The sequence below is a fragment of the Podarcis filfolensis genome (genome assembly GCF_964270895.1).
Source record: "Podarcis filfolensis genome assembly, chromosome: 12".
Classification (NCBI taxonomy): Eukaryota; Metazoa; Chordata; class Lepidosauria; order Squamata; family Lacertidae; genus Podarcis; species Podarcis filfolensis.
The window spans coordinates 34,773,520-34,793,370 of record NC_139614.1 but is presented as its reverse complement, the minus strand read 5'-3'; the positions used below and the strand labels follow the sequence as shown (position 1 = coordinate 34,793,370).

Below are 19,851 nucleotides of genomic sequence, written 5' to 3'. Positions count from 1 at the left end.
TATTTTATTCTAAATACTATGCTATTGTTGTTGGCAAGGGACACGGGTGGCGCTGTGGGTTAAACCACAGAGCCTAGGACTTGCCGATCAGAAGGTCGGCGGTTCAAATCCCCACGACACGGTGAGCTCCCATTGCTCGGTCCCTGCTCCTGCCCACCTAGCAGTTCAAAAGCACGTCAAAGTGCAAGTAGATAAATAGGCGGGAAGGTAAACGGCGTTTCCGTGCGCGGCTCTGGTTCGCCAGAAGCAGCTTAGTCATGCTGGCCACATGACCCAGAAGCTGTATGCTGGCTTCCTCAGCCAATAAAGCGAGATGAGCACCGCAACCCCAGAGTCGGCCACGACTGGACCTAATGGTCAGGGGTCCCTTTACCTTTAACTATTGTTGTTGGCATCTATTTTTAAGCAACATTTCATTTTCATGGTGAGGTTTTGTTTTGTTTGTTTTTTTAAATCTTTATAAATAAAACTTCTAAAAACCCTCAACCATGCCAACAGAAATATTTTTATGTTATATTTCTTTAATGTGTTTGAAGGACAAAGTAGGCATGTGTGAGATCTGAAATTGGTTCCCTTAACATCTTTCTATTTTGTTAAAACCACAGTGCTGGGGCCAACCTGGTGTGCAGATAGGAAAGAGTGAGTTGATCCTTTCCCTCTCTGATGCCAATTCCATCCGAAACCCCAACAATTTAACTGTGCAGGGAAAAACATATGACCCTTGTATTGTGCCATATATTTTCATTTAGGTAAAGGTAAAGGGACCCCTGACCATTAGGTCCAGTTGTGGCCGACTCTGGGGTTGTGGTGCTCATCCCGCTTTATTGGCCGAGGGAGCCGGTGTACAGCTTCCGGGTCATGTGGCCAGCATGACTAAGCTGCTTCTGGCGAACCAGAGCAGCGCACAGAAATGCCGTTTACCTTCCCGCCGGAGCGGTACATATTTATCTACTTGCACTTTGATGTGCTTTCGAACTGCTAGGTTGGCAGGAGCTGGGACCGAGCAACGGGAGCTCACCCCGTCACGGGGATTTGAACCGCCAACCTTCTGATCAGCAAGTCCTAGGCTCTGTGGTTTAACCCACAGCACCACCCGAGTGCCTTATATTTGCATTTACCCACTGGCTAAAAGCAGCTTTGGTGGAGTATTTGGGCTGTGACCAATGTTTTGGGTCATCTGCTTTTAATAAAAGAAAACATATGGTGAACAACTGATATATTATTGCTTTAGTTAATTAAAAGAATTTCTGTACCACCTTTTTGCTTGAAACTAATCTAGAGGTGAATTACAAATAAAGACAACAGCAACCCTAAAAGCAATATAATACAAAAACATAAAGCATGACTAATCCTTGATTCATTAAAACTGGTATCAACAGTAAGGTGTACGAATTGAGTTATCTAACATATCTAGAAATTAAAACTACATTGGTTAATAGACCATCATCTACATGATTAAAGAACTCCAGCCACTTCAAAAAATGATTCTTCTATTGAAGTATAGCTAACAATGTGGTGATTTCCCTTCATGAGAAAGAGGCTCCAAAGGGCTGTAACCAGTATTGTCCTTCACACTGAAGGAAACCTCATTGATCCAGCAGAGCCCTCCATTAGCCGAATGGGGAGGACCCCAACCCTCTTGGGGGATCTTTGGCACATGGGGGTGGGAGGGAGATGCAAGGGGAGTGAGAAATGGCAAATGTTGCCCCTTTCCCTATTTCACTGATGGAAGGTTCCACTAGATCAAATAGCTTTGTGTCCGTGCAAAGCATATCGGTGATATATAAACCAGATGCTTTTTTATGATGTAAATGCAGATGTTGGATATATTGCTTGTGTAATATTGTTAGATCAAAAAATATTTATCTTATGTTTACAATTTATATTTGTATCGTGCAAAAATAAGTAACGGGGAAAAGAAGGGAAAGAAGTAAATTCTTTATTTCAACAATAGAACACAAATAAATAAATTGTATTCAAAACTATGTTAGCCATTAATTTATTGTAATAACTTCCACACCTTTTTATGGTTATAAACAATAAAAATGTTAAACCAATTAACCTTGAATCTAACATTTCATGTATTTAACTTCCTAGCTGTACAACATTAACTTTCTGAAGATGATTTAAATTTCACCAGATAAAATTATGTGAAAGATGCAGCTCCACTTATTGCTAAGGTAACAATGGTGGTGGAAGTGAAGAAGAGCTTACCTGATACCTGAAAAGCTGGCTGGATGAGGAGCAAGAGATTTAGGAGCCAAAAGGAAGACATTGGCCACAACCAAACCTATCACACCACTCCCATGGAAATAAGACAAATCAGAGTTTGCTGCTTTTCAAGTACTTCATAAATGAGTCAGGCAGAATGAAATTTTCACTTCTGTGTTTGACATGAAATTCATTGTAGTAGTACAAACGGATTGCAGTGTGTGTGTGCTGACACAGACACACTCACTCACAGATTTTTGCTAACCCATCAGCTTCCATGGAAAAGATCTATTTTTGCATATCATCTTTGGGATATTTAGATTCGTTTCTCATCACTTAGGCTGGCACTTAGGCTCTCTCTTACACACACACACACACACACTTTTGCTAACCAGCTTCCATGGAAAAGACCTATTTCTGCAGAAAACCCATGAGTTATTTAGTTATTTAGGCTGGTAGAACTCCACAAGCTAACAAAACAAGGTAACAGTACATAGTGCTAAGGAAGAATGTACATGGGAGATCCTCATTGATAACTATGCTGCTTTTAAGCCATGGCCAAGCTCTGAGAGAGCCGATAGCTGGAGGTCTGATTCTGGCCTCAGGAAATGAAGATGAAAAGGACCAGAGGCAGATCAAAAGGCTATCAATCGTCACTAGCCATAATGGCTATGCTCTGCCTCCACAGTTGGAGGCAATAATGTTCTGAACACTATGTTAAGTATAATTGTTTAATTGACGCTGAAATGGAGAATGTCTGTGTGTATTGTTGAAAAGGTTTAACATGGGGAGATTCCACTAGAGTATTCTAAGTGCTCTCTGAGCTCCTAAATGAGTTGGATCCTTGATTGAGAGGGAGCAACTGTGTGGCTACAGTGAAGACCTTACAGTGATTGTAGACAATGTTCATGTGTTTACTGGAGTCCTTTCAATTTTGTGTCAGTGATGTAAATCAGCTTATACAGTGGTACCTCTGGTTATGTACTTAATTCGTTCTGGAGGTCCGTTGTTAACCTGAAACTGTTCTTAACCTGAAGCATCGCTTTAGCTAATGGGGCCTCCCGCTGCTGCCGTGCAATTTCTGTTCTCATCCTGAAGCAAAGTTCTTAACCTGAGGTACTATTTCTGGGTTAGCAGAGTCTGTAACCTGAAGTGTATGTAACCTGAAGTGTATGTAACCCAAGGTACCACTGTATATAGAAAATCCTTGCATTTGCAATTTAGATAAAAACACTGTTAATGGTTCATATTAAATAATTATATTGTTCCAGTGCTCACTTCCTCCTGTAGAAGAAACACTGTGGAAGGAGACAGTCAGGGAGTGGACTGAGGAGGAATAGTGGGAGCCGCCCACTTTTCTGAACCTTTCCAAGGGCAGAAGGACAGTATTGATTTAGAACAGTGGTTTGCAGAAGGGCATAGTCCAGAGTGGAAAAGCTGGGAAATATTGGGTGAGGAGCAGCTAGAAGAGGAAACACCAGGAGAGAGAGACAGCTGGCAGATTCAGTGTCCTTGGAAAGCATTCCTGACTCCACCTTTGCCTAAGACTAGATGGGCTCTGAGAGTGATAGAACAGAAAGCACAAAGGTAACAAGATCAGATTACCCGACATAGGAATGACATAGATTAATGGGGACAGAGGGAAAACCTTTACTGGGAACAACACATTTTTTAGCATGCTATATCTTCCTTTGTATCTTGCTGTGATTATTAAAGAACTTATCTGGTAAGAACTTTCTTTTGATCTGCTTAATTACTGCCACCGGGGGAGGGATCTGATTCCAAGAAGCCTGACAGAGAAGTAATCTAGTCTTGATCCATAACAGGTGTGGGGAACATTTTTCAGACTGAGAGCCATATTCTGTTCTAGGAGACTTTCAAAGGACCACATACTAGTGGGTGGAGCAGCAAATGTTAATTTCATACTTCAACGACACATTCTAGACAGTCAAAATACTCAAGGGGGAGGGGGTACAAAACAGGGCCAGTGGCTGGGAAGTGTGTGTGGCTGGGGGAAAGATCCAAGGGTCACTTAGGGGTTCTGGAGGACCACAGTCCCTAGGCCTGAGGTTCCCCATCCCTATAGTCTTGGTTGTCAGATGTAAGCCAAGCAAGTTGAAGTGGTGGTTGGGAATAACGTCTCTTGTCATGGACTTCCATCATAAGCAGATAGCCAACATCAGCCCTTTGAGGCCCAGAAGTTTCCTCGTGACTGGGAAGGGGAGAGAAACACCACCCTCTTTTGTCTTTAGTTTTTGTTTTTTGCTCTGTTGCTATGGACAAGGGTTGTGTGCTGGGCCCGGAGGTAACCTGAGTAATGCGGTCCTGGTCCGGTCCTGAATCCAAGGGTTCCATGAGGAGTCAGTCCGACAGGGCCAAGGCAGGACACGAGGCAGGAAACCAGGCACAGGATCACAGACAGGTTCTGGGAAACAGCAACATTTCTCCTGCAACCTGGGGCAGGGTCCAGCAGCCTTTTATCTCTGTCAGGGTAACGGCTGGTCCTGATCACCTCCCTGTCTCGCCCGAAGGCGAGCACTCCTCCTGCGAGTACTCAGGTCTCTCCTTCTCTCAGACCTCTCAGTCTCTGCAGCTCGGGAGATGTTGGCAGGTTACTAGACCCAGAGGCCGCCTCAGCCTCTCCTGACCCAACTGGTAGTGGAGCAGCTGTAAGTGATTGCCCAGCTGGAGGCAACAAGGTAATCCCCGCATCTGCAGCCAGGGCAGGCTCAGGCCCCTGACTCGGCCCAGCTAGTGCTTGTTGCAGGGGAACCTGTGCAGACTGAGGCTCTTCAGAATCAGGCCCCAGACTAGGTTCAGCTGCCGCCTGAGGCAAAGGATCCGGTGCGGACTGAGACACCTCTGGCTCCGAGCCCGAGTCCCAGCCATCACAGGTTGGATGGTTCTTGCTGTGGATGCTTGTTGTTAAGTTGCTCAAAAGTCACAGAGTGAGAATCTGTTGGCACAGTGTGTAAGAGAGACAATGTATGTGAGACCCCATTTTATTCCTATGGTCATTAACTCATGATATTGTTATGATTTAAGTAAGTTTAAAAGGCTAAACTGCACATTCTCACCATATTATTCCCCCCCCCAGGGTTTACGAAATGCTTTGTAGTAGTAGTAGTAGTAGTAGTAGTAGCAGCAGTAGTGGTAGTTTTGCTATAAGATGTCAGGAATGTAGAAGCAACTGTAAAGAATGGAATGGTGAGAGAAAGGTTTATTCTGTGCTTCACAACTGAAGTAATCCAAATAGCTTTCTGAATGGAGGAGCCTGGGAAACCATTAAGTTCAGTGTCTAAAACTACCAAGCTCTTGCCCCACTGCCTCTCTGTGTTCCACATACAGAGGCCAACTGGAATGGCAGTCGAATCTTCCTTCAACACTGGCAATGAAACAGCAGCTTGCACTGTGCCTGACACAACAGGCTAGTTTAGTGAAGCCAGGACAGGCCATGTAGCACACACACCTCTGTCTTCCAATAAGGGACAATGGTCATGGGGCTTCGGATGCAGAGGCAGAAGTTTGATGCCACTGCCCCTGAACAACTGTCACCTTAGCTTAATGGTGGAGCTGGCTCTGATCCCAATGTCTACTTCACATTACAGGAAATACAGACATTGGAGGGTGGTGAACAACTGTGTAGCAAATTCCCCTTCCTATGAAAAGACCCCTCTGTGGTTAGACCAAAGGCCTATTTAATCCTATTTGTGTAGTGACCAACTAGATCCTGTGAGAAGCCTACAAGGGGGATGCAATTGCAGTGGTCCTCAGCAGCTCTTAATCAGACACGTACACTTTCTGATACTACAGGTAATATCATCATCATGGCTTCTCATTGACCACCTTCTCCTCTATCGATAGCACCCTCTGTAGCATCTGATTCAGCACACTTTGTGTTCTCTTGGCATCATGAAGCAGTATGGGGTTTTTTTTGTTTGTTTTTCATCTTCACCAGCAACAACCAATGTGCATTTCTAGAGAAGGAAATAACACCAGGAAGCAAATAAAGAGCAACATGTTCAAAGGAGATTGGGGGACATGGGGCAGCTGTTCTGTTTGGTAAGCACTGCCTAGTTCCTTCCTCAATCACATCTGGAAAATGTGGATCAACCGCAAAGTATAATGAGTTCAAAAGAATTGAGAAGTGAAAGTCATCTGCAATGTTATGAAGTTTCCTGAATATTTTGAAAAAGTGGTCATATTTTTTTTCATTCAAATTGCTGAGTTGGTGCCTGGTTAGCCCATTACCAGATAATTCAGAAGAATTTATAAAAGAAAAGGAAATGTTTGTATGCAGCCCCAAACCATGAAGAAATGTGGCTCTCTGGGAAAGATGATTCATCACCCATGAGATGCAGGACTGTTCTGTAAAATTGTTGTGCATACTGATGTTTCACATAGTTAGTAGTTATTCTACTATACAAAGTATTCATTAACTTTGTAGATGTTTGTAGTTTCCAGACAAGACTTAAAGACCCACAAAGAGTCCACTGCAGTAATCCAATCTTGAAGACTAGCAGACCCTCCAAGTGCCCCTATTTTCCACTGACATCCCTGATTTAGAGAAGCTGTCCTGGTTTCTGATTTGATCCCAGAATGTCCTGCTTTTCCTTAGGATGTCCCTATTTTCATTGGAGACATGTTGGAGGGTATGGAGTTATCGGACCCCTGAGCTGTCTGAAGGCAATCCTGTATAGGGAAGGGTTCCCCCCCCCAATGTTTAATGTTTTATTATGTTTTTATATATGTTGGAAGTGGCTCAGAGTGGCTTTGGCAACCCAGTAAGATGTGTGGGGTATAAATAGTAAAATTATCATTATGGAACGGGATGTCCCTATTTCCATCGGAGAAATGTTGGAGGGTATGAACTAGTAAGGCAAAGTTATCCCAGCACAGGAACAGTTGCAGCTGTTGTAGTAGCTGAGGGTCATAAAAGGAGCTCATAGCAATGGATGCCCTAAGAATCTATTGAGAAGTTACTGTTCTTCTCAAACACTTTTGTATTACCAGCAACATCCTGCTGCTTAGAAAAATTTGGTGCTATTAAAACTACATTCTTTGACACAAATATACATCTTGAGATATGTAGTTTAATGTTTTTAAATAATCCAATGTGCTTGAAAGGAGTGTAAGCAACAGAAAATAATGCAGCCAGTTCCATCAGGTAATCAGCAGTATAACTTATAATGAGGTCTAACAAGAGGATCATAATCAGAAAGCGATTGGTGAACATTGAACCCTCCCTCCTGTTAACTTCTTTTCCATGTGGCTAGGCAGATTGTGATAAACACCAGCAGTAGCAATACCTGGAAAAGTGTACTACTAGATTTGGCAACTACCACACAATCAGATCAGTTCAACCAGGAATCAGATTTGTATTTTCAGAGCAGCATGGAACCCTGATAACATAGAAGCAGTTTTCACCCCATTGCTGTGATTGTGAATCAAGCCTGGACCTGTGCAGATAACTGGGGCGAATGGAGTCTACCTTTTTATTATTTATTATTTAGCAAGAATTACTTCCCTGTCGGTGTCTGATGCCAACAATGGAAGCTTACGACCAGAAAGAACCTTTAGGTTGCAATCACCTACGCATTTGAGGCCCATTAAAATCAATGAGACTTACTTCTCAGGAGACGTTCATAGGGCTGTCCTTGAAGATGTCTTGGAGAATTCAGTTGGTCCAAATGTAGCAGCCAGATTGCTGGCTGGGTTCCATTTGTATCGCATATAACCCATTTAAAACAGCTGCCCTGGCAGCCAGTTCATTTCTGAGCCCAATTCAAAGTGCTCATGCCCCAAATATCTCAATGACCACCTCCTTCCATACAGACCACTTTGCTGCTGAAATCGGCAGAGAACAGTTCTTGGTAGTTCCCCCACCCTCAGAGGTGAAGGTAGCCAGGAGAAGGCGCTCTCTGGCAGCTTCTAAACTGTGGAACTCCTTCCCCACAGAGGTGCACATAGCACCTTCATTATATTGCTTCTGGAGGATGCTGAAAACACACCACTTTCCCCTGGCTTTTGACCTTTGAGGTATTTTTGAGGGCCCACCTCATTTTAATAATTGTTAGTTGTTTTCAGTATTGTGTTTAAGTGCTGTAACCCTCCCTGCTACCTCTGCTAGCTCTGCTCCCACTCTTGCCTTCATATTACAAAATAAACAGACTTTGTGGTGGGCAGGGGGAGTAACTGTGAATCAAGTTTCCCCCACCGATAAGAAGACGCCTGCTTGATCAACCAAAGGCCCATTTAGCATTCTATTCTCAGGGTGGCCCTCCAGTGCTTGTGATGGGGACCTCACAAGCAAGACATGAGTCCAACAGTCTTCTTTCACTCGTGGTGAGTGATCGGAGGAATTCTGCCTCCAGTAATGGAAGTAACATAGCCATCACAACTAGATGCCACTGAAAACTTCCTTCTCCTTTAAAAGTCTCTCCACCCCGCCCAGTAGCATCTAATTCATTGCACTCTGTGTCCTCCTGGCCTCATTATGCTGAGAGCAGCAGCCAATGTGAGTTTCTGGGTTGAGGGAGCAAAGAAAGCTTTCTCTATCACACTGAAGGAAGCAAAGAAAAGTGTAGAGCTTTAAGCTCTCATCAGAAAGGCATCCAAACAAGTAAAACGGCTGAGGCACAATCCAGATGGAAACAAACTGCATATACAAGGAATTGTTTTGCATGCAGTTGCTCTTTCTGTATCAGCACCTTGGCTGCACATATGGAGTCCTTTGTGAATCCTGACAAGTCCACTCACCCCTTTTGGTGTGGCAGCATTGCAGGACGGCAGAGGTTCCACAAGGGTCCTGATGACGGAACCATGGCTTCAGTGCCCTTCCTATCAGGAGCTGGATCCTAGCCTGCACCCTGCTTTGGTGAATGGTGATGCAGGCTGAGGCGTGGGCTGTGCCAGGGGGTGGAGCTGACAGAGCGGGAAGGCTTCCATTGGGTCCACCCCTTGGCCATTTAAGCAGCATGCACCTGTTTGTCCCTTCGTCGGGTTTCCCCACCCACCCTTGGTTTAGGCTGATAGTCAAGGATTTTGCTGTGGCTACGGTGGTCGCTGTTCTTTACGGGGCCCGGTAGGAATTTGTCCACTGGGCAAAGTGCCTCTGACCCGATGGTTTTGCCTGCCTCATAGCAACCGTCACAACTGGACTTGAGCATTGGGGAAATCCGTGGTCTTGGATGGAGGGGAAGTTGTAGTCTCCGCCTGCCTCTCCAAAAGCTGGGGGAGCCTGTTAAAGGGATCTAGGGGGAATGGTCATGTCCACACGCCCAGGGAGGGCCAGGGCCGAAGGCACTCCCCCAAATGGCGGTCCCAGCGGGGGTCACACTATTTGATGCAAGTCTTAGGAACCCCCGTCTGGATTGACCTATGTGTCACTTCCAGCGGGCAGGCCAGAAGGATTTTGAATGCCCCATGCCCAAGCCAAACTTCTTTCATCTGTATTCAATAAAGGTGTGGCCTGTTTTCATCCAAACCAGTCTTGTTGGTCTCTTATTTATCTGAGTTGGGGATTGGGGAGCATGGTGCCTGGACCTGCAACTGGCTCTTCAGAAGAAGAGTGGAGGTCCTCCTGGGGGAGGAAGTAGGTTCACCATCCTTGGCTCTTTTCTCCCCTACCTGATGAGTGGGTTCTTAGCTTTCTTAAAGGGCTTTATGTGTGAATGGTTCACTGTTTTGTGGCAAAACTGAACGATACCAACAACATGATCCTTAGCTTGAAAAAAAAATCTTCCAGTGGAAAATACTCTGCATAGAATATATTTTTATTGAATAAACATTACACATTCAGAGCATTCTACATCCTGACTCCATTTGTAGAAAGTGCCCCTGCATATTGGGACAATTCCCAACAATGGTTACTTCTTTGAAATAAATGAATTATCAGTATAATCCTAAACCTGCTCATTCAGAAGTAAGTCCTATTGAGTTCAGTGGCACTTACTCCTATGTAAATGTGCATAGCATTTGAGCCTGAATGTATTAATCCCTCTCTTGCTTCTCCACAATAAATTCTGAGTACTGATTCTGAGAAACTATTGTGCTGTCCTGATGCGAAAGGGTCTCGACACCCGCTAGTAAAGTTTGTGGCTGTCTGTGTCTTCTTTTGTAGAAAATATAGACTGCAGCACCCACAGCAATAACGATGAGGAGAGCTGGGAGAACCACCATCACCAGTCTGCCTTGCGGTAATTCTGGAACATCATCTTGCTCTACTGGGGGGGGGGGGAATATATATATGTAAGACACACAGAGAGAGCATCAAATACTTTCCCCAGCAGAACATCCATACAGACCCATACAGAAGGTTGAGCTGTTGATTCTGCCTGCCATGTCACTACTAAAGACATAGGGTTGCCATATTCAAACGGTGAAAATCGGACAGAAAAGTTGTTTTGCAAAATCTCAAAAAAGCCATTTTAAAACCATTTTTATGGGAAATCAGCAAAAACGGCACTACCAACATGAGCTGCCATTCACCCAGATTTCCCCGGACATTTTCCCGATTTCCGTGCAGACACTGCTGCTGACTGCAGTATTCCGTGTATGTCTGGGAAATTCCGGACATATAGAAACCCTAAATGAACACTTTCAGAAAGACAGCAACCCTCCAAAGGGTATTACTGGTAAGCAGTCTCTTACCAGTAATAGAAATGTTTAATGAATGCAGCAAAGGAACAAGCGGCCATTCTCAGAGTGCAGGTGTTCCCAATTAAGGTTCCTCCTACTTCCCTCTAGTCACTTCCATCCTCTCGTCTCCTGGCCACCTGACCTCTCAATCATTGAGCCTTTTGCACAGCTAGCTTTTCTAATCTCCTAGCCTTGGGACTGAGAGGCTGCACATCTTCCAGTGCAAGAGAGTCTGCTAGCTCACTCTCTTCCTGGTCTTCTTGCTTTCACCTCCCAGTTCTGCCCAACTATTGCCTTCCGAACTGTGCCCCTCAGTGAACCATTGTTCCAAATCAACACTACTCCACTGCTCCTGTGGAGTTTCAGGATCCTGGCTATGAGCAGGGGGAGGGGTAGGCTCCCACCATTCTTCATCAGGTTGTACTCCTCAGCCTGGTCTTCGATATGAAGCATGCATGGCCCTGGCAATGAAATTAGTGGGTGCCCGGCCCCTTCATGGGGAACTTTGTGGGTGTTCGGGCATCCAGGGCCCCAGGGAGTTGGCACCTATGGTGAGTGCAATGTAAATTTAATTTAATTACTAGCTTTGGACTTTAACTTGTTGTTGTTTAGTCGTCTAGTTGTGTCCGACTCTTCGTGACCCCATGGACCAGAGCACGCCAGGCACTCCTGTCTTCCACACCTCCCGCAGTTTGGTCAGACGCATGTTGGTAGCTTCGAGAACACTGTCCAACCATTTCATCCTCTGTTGTCCCCTTCTCTTTGTGCCCTCAATCTTTCCCAACATCAGGGACGTTTCCAAGGAGTCTTCTCTTCTCATGAGGTGGCCAAAGTATTGGAGCCTCAGCTTCACGATCTGTCCTTCCAGTGAGCACTCAGGGCTGATTTCCTTAAGAATTGAGAGGTTTGATCTTCTTGTAGTCCATGGGACTCTCAAGAGTCTCCTCCAGCACCATAATTCAAAAGCATCAACTCTTCGGCGATCAGCCTTCTTTTTCTTTATGGTCCAGCTCTCACTTCCATACATCACTACTGGGAAAACCATAGCTTTAACTATACAGACTTTTGTCAGCAAGGTGACATCTCTACTTTTTAAGATGCTGTCTAGATTTGTCATTGCTTTTCTCCCAAGAAGCAGGCGTTTTTAAATTTCTTGACTGCTGTAACCATCTGCAGTGATCATGGAGCCCAAGAAAGTAAACTCTCTCACTGCCTCCATTTCTTCCCCTTCTATTTGCCAGGAGGTGATGGGCCCAGTGGCCATGATCTTGGTTTTTTTGATGTTGAGCTTCAGACCATATTTTGTGCTCTCCTCTTTCACCCTCAATAAAAGGTTCTTTAATTCCTCCTCACTTTCTGCCATCAAGATTGGGTCATCAGCATATCTGAGGCTGTTGATATTTCTTCCGGCAATTCTTTTTTCTTTGTGGTCTGGGCTTTCTTCTCATTTCTTGTCACATGCGTTATAATAGTGGGACCCAAAAAGGACTGTGCTGGTCTGTGGTGGGATAAGTGCTCCTCCTGTGCTTTTTTGATTTATTTTGCAGCATCTACATGACAACACTCACATCAAAGTACCTATATCTCCCTTCCACCCCAATTTAATCTAGATATACTCTTTCTGTGAAAAATCTGATCAGATAAAAACAAACAAAACCTGCATCCTATGTCCTATTTGTGATATGTAATATTAAGCTCCCACATGGAAGTGAATCAGAGTACAAGCTTGCCTTTGGAGTCTGTGACAACTTACAGTTACTAGTCTGAAGGGGTTTGGCACAGCGATTCCTCAACATAGCCTATGTGAGTAAGCAGCTAGGAGGAGTGACACTTCTGTTTCTGTGTGGCAGCTGCCGTTTCCCTCCCAGAATGCCCTAGAACAATGCTACATCTGGATAATTAATTTTTGGGGGGTGGGATGGGAGTAAATGGTTGCCAGCAGTCATTTTAAGGATGTCCACTACCTGTCAAAGGTAATCCTCTCAAAAGACCCTCAGACATTTGTCTCTTTAATTTTGAATTGGAAGGTTTTTTGGGGGGGATGTTTAGTCCAGTGCTCCAGATAACATACATGCCTATACTTTTAACTTGGTTATTTTCATAAAACAGTCTTACCTGTACTTTTTGTAGGTACTCCACTTGCCTCTTCAAAAACTGTAAAATAAAGGATAGGCTTAAGGGGCAATAAAACATACCATAGCAAATTACACAATGAAGCTAATGTAACAAGGGATTTCTATGCTCCCTTATATAATCAGCCATGGTCAAGAGTCTGGCTTCATCTCTTTGAGATAGTTGAGGTTTCTGAGCACTTTTCAAAGGCAGACCCACTTAGTGCACATGAAAATAATCCAAGCAGGATTTAACAAAGGTGTGTGGCCAAATGAGATATCTCAAGGAATGTGAGCAGCTCATGCACTAGCTTTAACTGCGGAGATGCACTCCTGGCCACCAGAGTGACCTAGGCATCTGTGCTCAGAAGCATGTCAAAACTGTGAACCTATGTCTTCAGGGGGCACGTTACCCGTTCCGGCACAGGCTGAATCCTTATTCCCTGTTCTGCCTTCCAACTGACCAAGAGCTCCTCTATCTTGCAGGATTGAGTTTCAGTTCGTTTGCCCTCATCCAGTCCATTGCAGATGATAGGCATGGTTTAGAACCGAGACAGCTTCCTTGGATTTAGGTGGAAAGGAGAAATAGGGCTAGGTAGGTGTCATCAGCATATGGGTGACACTGAACCCTGAAACCCCAGACAACCGCCCGCAGAAGTTTCATATAAATATTAAATAGCATGCGGGGCAGAACAGAACCCTGAGGGACAACACAGGACAACAGCCAATACTGTGCCTCCAAGTCCCATCCCAGCAAGGCAGCACAAAAGGATACCATGGTTGGTGGTATCAAAAGCTGCTGAAAGGTTCAGCAGAACCAACAGGGCCACACTCTTCCTGTCCAACTCCTGGTATAAGTCATATGCCAAGGCCACAAAAGCCATCTCAGTCCCTTGAACTCAGGCTTGAAACTGGAAACCTACCCCATCTGGGCAGCAGAACCATAGACGTGAATTCATGGATAAATTTAAGAAGAGGACAGATAAAGATATACTTCTAGTACTATGAATCTAGCCAGAGAACAGTTAGACAGGAGTGTATTATTGATTCTATACAAGTCTCCAGTCCTATTTTTCTAGAAAAAGAGATGCCGGAACTCACCATGAACGCCTCTCTTCTCTTATAATGGCAATGGCACCCGCCTGATAGGTGCTGGAAATGAGTTCCAGTGAGTTCTGGCTGAAAAAAGACCTGCAAGTCTTCTCAGTGTTCAGATACTGCTTTGTATCATAGGTATCACTAAATCAACTATAATAAACATTGAAGTCTTACCTTTGTTTGTTTTACAAATAAATCCACGCGAATGTGTGCAGTCTCCCCTGATCCACTCTCCACTATCACCGTACATGAAAATGCAATAGTTCCAATAGTCAGGAAGATCAGAAGCAGGTCCCATAAATTCATATTCTGGATCAAATATGGGGTGTTCACCTTTCCAGTTAATAAAATCCAGTGCAGTGTTATCTTCCCATACCCATTCTCCTAATTACAAAAGTACATGATTGTTATAATGACTATAAAGGGAAGAGCAACACGTTGTAATGCATTCTATATTGGAAATTCATTTTAAAAGTATACTTGCTGTTCTTCTTCTGAAGCTTTTTCAGTCTGGAACATATGCATGCAACCTCAATTATTGTATAATACATTGCTGATACAAGCTTATGTCCTACATTTTTCTGCTTGTGAAAAATGGTGAGGATATCTCTGATTTCTGCCATTACTGCCCCCCTTGTCCCCAAACCATATATTTTCGAATGGCTGCTGGCTCTCAGAAACAACATTTTGATAAAGTTATGTGGTTGTCCTGTGAAAGATGGGGCACTTCAGATCAAAGCCATAATTAACATTGTCAGTTGCTAAACCTCTTGTTCTTCTTCACTAAACTAGGAAATACATGTTTTTCATACTTGAAAACTGTTTTGCTAAATCAGTAGCAAATCCCAACAACTCTGTTTTGGTGGCAAATGACTAGCTCTTCTATCTTCATATAATGAACTGAATTAACAATCAAGTAGTAGAATGAGAAGAGGAAACTATCTCTCCCCCCTAACTTTATTAAGTCTGACAATATGGAAGTTTCAGGCAGTCAAATGCAATGCATGCTTACTCAGGCAGAAGTCATAAATGGCTTGGGATCAGGCAACCTGAAGACTACCTGAACCTATTTTAAAAGTGTGCAGATCTTCCAAAGATGCCCTTCTATCTGTCCCACCTACATCAGGTGCCTATTTTAGAGGAAGTTGATAATGGACCTTCTCAACAGCTGCTCCAAGGATTTGAATTCCCTGCCAAGGAAGGCTCATTTCGCCCCCTCGCTGAAGGGACTACATGCTTTTGAGTTAAAGAGAGTTTTGGCCTACTAAGATGATGTGGTTGGAAGTACTCTCTGTTTTCTTCAGTAATTTTATTTTTTAAAAAAGTTTTAACATGCAGCCAATTTAAATGTTCTTCTTAAAGTTGTTTCTCCAATGGTTTGATATTGCTTCTTTATCATGACTTTTTATTGTGGATTTAATTATTGTTAGACACCTCTCTTCCATGGCTTGCACTAGGATGTGGGGAAAGGGTACAAGAAAGCAAACGACAATTCCCTTGGAGGGGCAGAAGGCAAAATGATAATGGACATGCCAGGAGATATTACTCTGAACATGAGTGAGGTTTTTCCCCCCTGAATGCTTGCCAAGAGTAGTCATAAATGCAAACAGGGATGAATTTGCTAGCTCTGTTTGCTAACACTGACGGTATTTCCAGCTGAGCTCTTTCATTTCATAAAGAAATAAATGTGTGCCATATTTTAACATACTTATATACATGGATAAATATTACAAATCTGTTATCTTAAAAATAAATATTAAATGTAAAGCAATCACCATCTATATTTTTGAATAATCCTATCCAAAATTCTCGTTGACGGAATTGCTGAGTGTGTTCCATCAAAAATTCCTGCTCAGCTAAATCTTCTATTGAAGTCAAGGTGCTACCTAGAAAACATCAAATGGGTAAAGTCAACTCATTAAAATTTGTCTTCCCATTAAAAATAAACATGAAGCAGCCCATTAGGCTAAGACTGGTACTGGCGACAATATGAAGTTATAGAGATCTAAGAGAAAGTGTCTGCCCAGTGGAGGCTGATCCTTTCAGAGCACATAGGGCATTGCCCCACCAAACTCAATGTGCCCTCGACCAGCCCCACTTTTTTACTTATAACTGAGGGGCTGCACTTGCTGTCTGTCTCAGAGTTGCCTTTGTATAAGTCAGCAGGGAGGAGGATGGGGACAAACTAGAGCTGGTTGGGTTCTGCTTATCATTGGCTTTAGCTCTGCCAACTTGTGTTGGCTTCACTTACTCTTGGCTTCCCTGCCTTCTGCCCTCCGAGTCCAAATGGGCACCAGCCTCTACTGTATATCCACGTCTTTCAAATCTCTGTGATTGCTGTTCAATTGATTAATGTTTTAGTGGGGAAGAACCTTTGTAACTTCGTCCGTTTATTAAGTGCATAATGAAAAAGAAAGCCATTCAGTCAAATTTCAACAGAAAATAATTTGCAAGGTAGATGCTTCACAAAAAATGGAGCTTTAATACTTAAAAAAACCACCATAATTCGCCCTGTTCTTCAAGTTACAGTACACTAAAAACATTTCTACAGCTTTCTAGCATCAACCCAAGAGAAAGCTAACACTCTATCAAGATATTTTATATTGATAAGTTGGGGAGAAGATCATCAGAAGACAGAAGCAAAAGTACAGTGTGCTTTTGATGTCATGTCTGCTGTGCCAGCCTCTAAAGCAGAAGCAATTTAATTAATTCATTTTTTTAATCAAATAGAAATTGTTGCAATGTGATCCATCAGTCTGAAGCAGGATACAAGTTTCATTTAATGAGCTGCAGTGATGCAAGGAGAAATAATAGTATAAGTAATCTGGACTGGTAGATATGGTGGGAAGAAAATGAAAACTGAATGGAGACTTGCTGGCAGACCAAGATGGCAGCAACAGTGGGGTGGGTGACAGCACCTTTCTAGGGAAATGAAGACATGAGTTAGTGAAACTCATTTTCAAGGCACTGGCAACTCTACCCACTTCATCTCCCCTATGTTTGCCTTCATTCGCCAAGTCTTGCATTAGGCACCTACATCACCACCAGGAAAAAGGCACTGCCATTTGCACATACCATTGTAATTCCCCCAACAGTGGAGAAATACTCAGTCTGGGCTCATACGTATTTAGGGGAAATTAAAATGGCAGGCCACAGAAACCAAGCTTTCTGACCACACCATGCCTGCTTGGGGAGAAAGCAAGTGAAGGGGAGAAAGACTGGATGGTGAGTCCATCAGAGGAGAGGGCTCAGGACAGCAGCCTAATGGTGTTGATTCCTGGTGTCCGACCTGTATACTGGTCTCTCTCAATATTCTTTTAATGCTAAAACTTTCTGTTGTTGGATTCAGGAAATAAGAAATAAGTTTCTTCCATTCCTCCTGGTTTGTCCAACATTATGAATCTTACTGATTAAAACAACACAGTTTTCATCCAGAGAACCCCACTGCCACAAAGATAACACACATTTGTTGTTGGCAGGAATTTCAGCCTCTGTCTCTGGTCAAAGTTCAGATTCCTGTATCCACTATAAGCCCCACTGAACTCAAAGGGACTGTTCTATCTATAGTATTGGATACTAACCACCACTGCCACTGATCTGATTCGAAATGGCACCCACCTAGCTGAGCACATCTTATGAATGCTTTTGCCCATGTATCTGACGTAGGGTAGAATTGATAGCAATGAGTCCGAGAAGGAACCCAAGCTTTTGGGTATCCTTTTGATGAAGGGCATTCTCCTTGGCGCTGTGGTGCTTCCGCTGGGATGTCACCTGTTATGGAAAAAACATATTTTTCTTTTTTTCAAAAAATTATAGTTACCTGAAAAATCTATAAATACTAGGGATGTAAAAAAAAATTGGACAAATCATGTATCAGGAGATGAAGCAGGGTACCTTCGAGGAAATTTGGGCTTGTACAAGGTGAAATGGAATCTGTTCGCACTATTTGCATAAAGCAGGGACCATGGAAGTGTTTGATGGCAATCCAGATATTTGTGCAGCAGCTGCAGGTTTGCAACTTGTGAAGGTAAAACAGGAAGACACCCGAAGAGTTTGATGAAGTACTAACACCGAGGGGAGGGGCAGGTCAGGAAGCATGGTCAAGAAAATGGTCCTGACAGATGTGTCTTTGAGGCTTTGAAGCCCTTGGCCCACCAGCCCCTTGTGAAATCCCTTGAGACTTCTCAGCCTCCAACTGGATCTTGAAATTGCCCTGTGGGAAGCAGGAAGCTGATGCTCACCCCGTCCTGGAGCTGCCATGCCACTGGACAAATGTGCTCCACTCACAAGGGCATGTAGAGCAACGATTGAAACAAACTGCTTCAGACAAGAGCTTGCTGAATGTGAAAATGAGTGTACCAGAACACCAGCATCACATGACGGGGGAAGGTACAGCAGACATCGCAGTGGGGAGGGGGCAAGGAAGGAGGGCTTTGTTTTGATTGACAGGTCAAACTTGCATCAGAGGTGGAAAGAAAATCCTTTCATTCTTTCTCACCACAAAATGAATTTTCAAGGTGCCTAGCTCAAAGACCCCTGGACAGATGACAGGGTGTGTGTTTTTACCCACATACGCTTCTCTCATGTTTGCATTTTTCATACCAATTTGTCTACAAAGAATTATGGGATAATGTTATGCACCCCAAAACTGTAACATCTGCTCTTGTGGATAAAGCAGTGCAGTGAACCTCCTGAGACATGGAAGGATTAATAGCTTTAGAAAGTCAACATCGCCTGAAAATAAAAATTAGAAAGTTGGGAATGTTTTCTTAAAAACAACAACACTCCTATGTCTCTTCAGTCAAAACCAGTGGGACCTAAATGGAGTTATCTGATACTGGATTCTTTATTGTAAACTCCACTCTATTTTCACTTATCTATTTGTTATCGTTTGATAGTTTGAATAGTATCATATTCTTCATTTATTTACTATGAAAGAGGCAGAAGTACCAAGAACACTTTTCTCATCTCTGTGCTCAAATGGGAACCTTACTGAAATTAGAGTTAGATGTCTCATATTAAAACAGATATTTTTCTTTGATTACCATGATGTCGCTCACAGACCGTGAAGAATGTTTCGTTGCAAGTTCCTGTTTTCCAGTGACCATCAAGGTCTAGGTAGACACAGGCTATCTTCTGCTTTGGTTCTTCAGGAGCCCAATTAGTATATGTCAGTCTCCGGTTGTTGATCCACTTGTATTGCTCACCAGTCTAAAATACAAACGCACAGTGGAACAACACTTGGAAAAAAAACCTTTGGGGTTCATTTCCCATAAGATGCACTTCATGTGATTTACTTTGGTTTCTCCTTCATTCTAATGTCCGCACACATTCACTCCCTTAATAATATTTCAGGAAAGTCATTCTGGTATTGTTATATTTATAACATCTGAAGTCATATGGAAAGGTAGTTGCCTCCATTAATATATGCTGGTTGCAAGCCCTTGTGTGTGCATTTGCTGCAGAAAGAAGCAGCGTGAAGAAGAGAGAATGTAAATGCAGCTGCACAGCAGAAAACATCTTGAATTGCTTATCTTCTTGCCTGACAACTGAACTTTATATAGGACTTATAAACATAATGTATAATAATTATTATTTTATTATTTGTACCCCGTCCATCTGACTGGGTTGCTCCAGCCGCTCTGGGAGGTATAGGATTTACAAGACATAAGACCTATGCGTTGGAGAATTACCGTATTTTTTGCCCCATAGGATGCACTTAGATTTTTTGGGGGGGAAATAAAGAAAAAAAAAATTATTTCCCCTCCCCCCGGCACGGGGCTGGCGCAGG

The 19,851-nt window shown here is 43.3% G+C and overlaps 2 protein-coding genes across 2 annotated transcripts in view; both read right to left on the bottom strand.

Moving 5' to 3' along the window:
- The window catches only part of LOC310745937 (macrophage mannose receptor 1-like), a 73,402-nt gene extending 71,021 nt beyond the window's left edge, over positions 1-2,381 (bottom strand). The window contains exon 1 of the mRNA XM_083579249.1: positions 2,215-2,381. Coding sequence (XP_083435375.1) covers positions 2,215-2,275 — 61 coding nt within the window. The 5' untranslated portion in view covers positions 2,276-2,381. The remainder of the gene's footprint in view (positions 1-2,214) is intronic.
- Positions 2,382-9,965: 7,584 nt separating this feature from the next.
- LOC310745933 (macrophage mannose receptor 1-like) overlaps positions 9,966-19,851 on the bottom strand; it is a 41,997-nt gene continuing 32,111 nt past the window's right edge. The window contains exons 25-30 of the mRNA XM_083579242.1: positions 19,106-19,271; positions 17,679-17,831; positions 15,836-15,946; positions 14,235-14,444; positions 12,967-13,005; positions 9,966-10,433 (exon numbers count right to left, since the gene is read on the bottom strand). Coding sequence (XP_083435368.1) covers positions 10,204-10,433; positions 12,967-13,005; positions 14,235-14,444; positions 15,836-15,946; positions 17,679-17,831; positions 19,106-19,271 — 909 coding nt within the window. The 3' untranslated portion in view covers positions 9,966-10,203. The remainder of the gene's footprint in view (positions 10,434-12,966; positions 13,006-14,234; positions 14,445-15,835; positions 15,947-17,678; positions 17,832-19,105; positions 19,272-19,851) is intronic.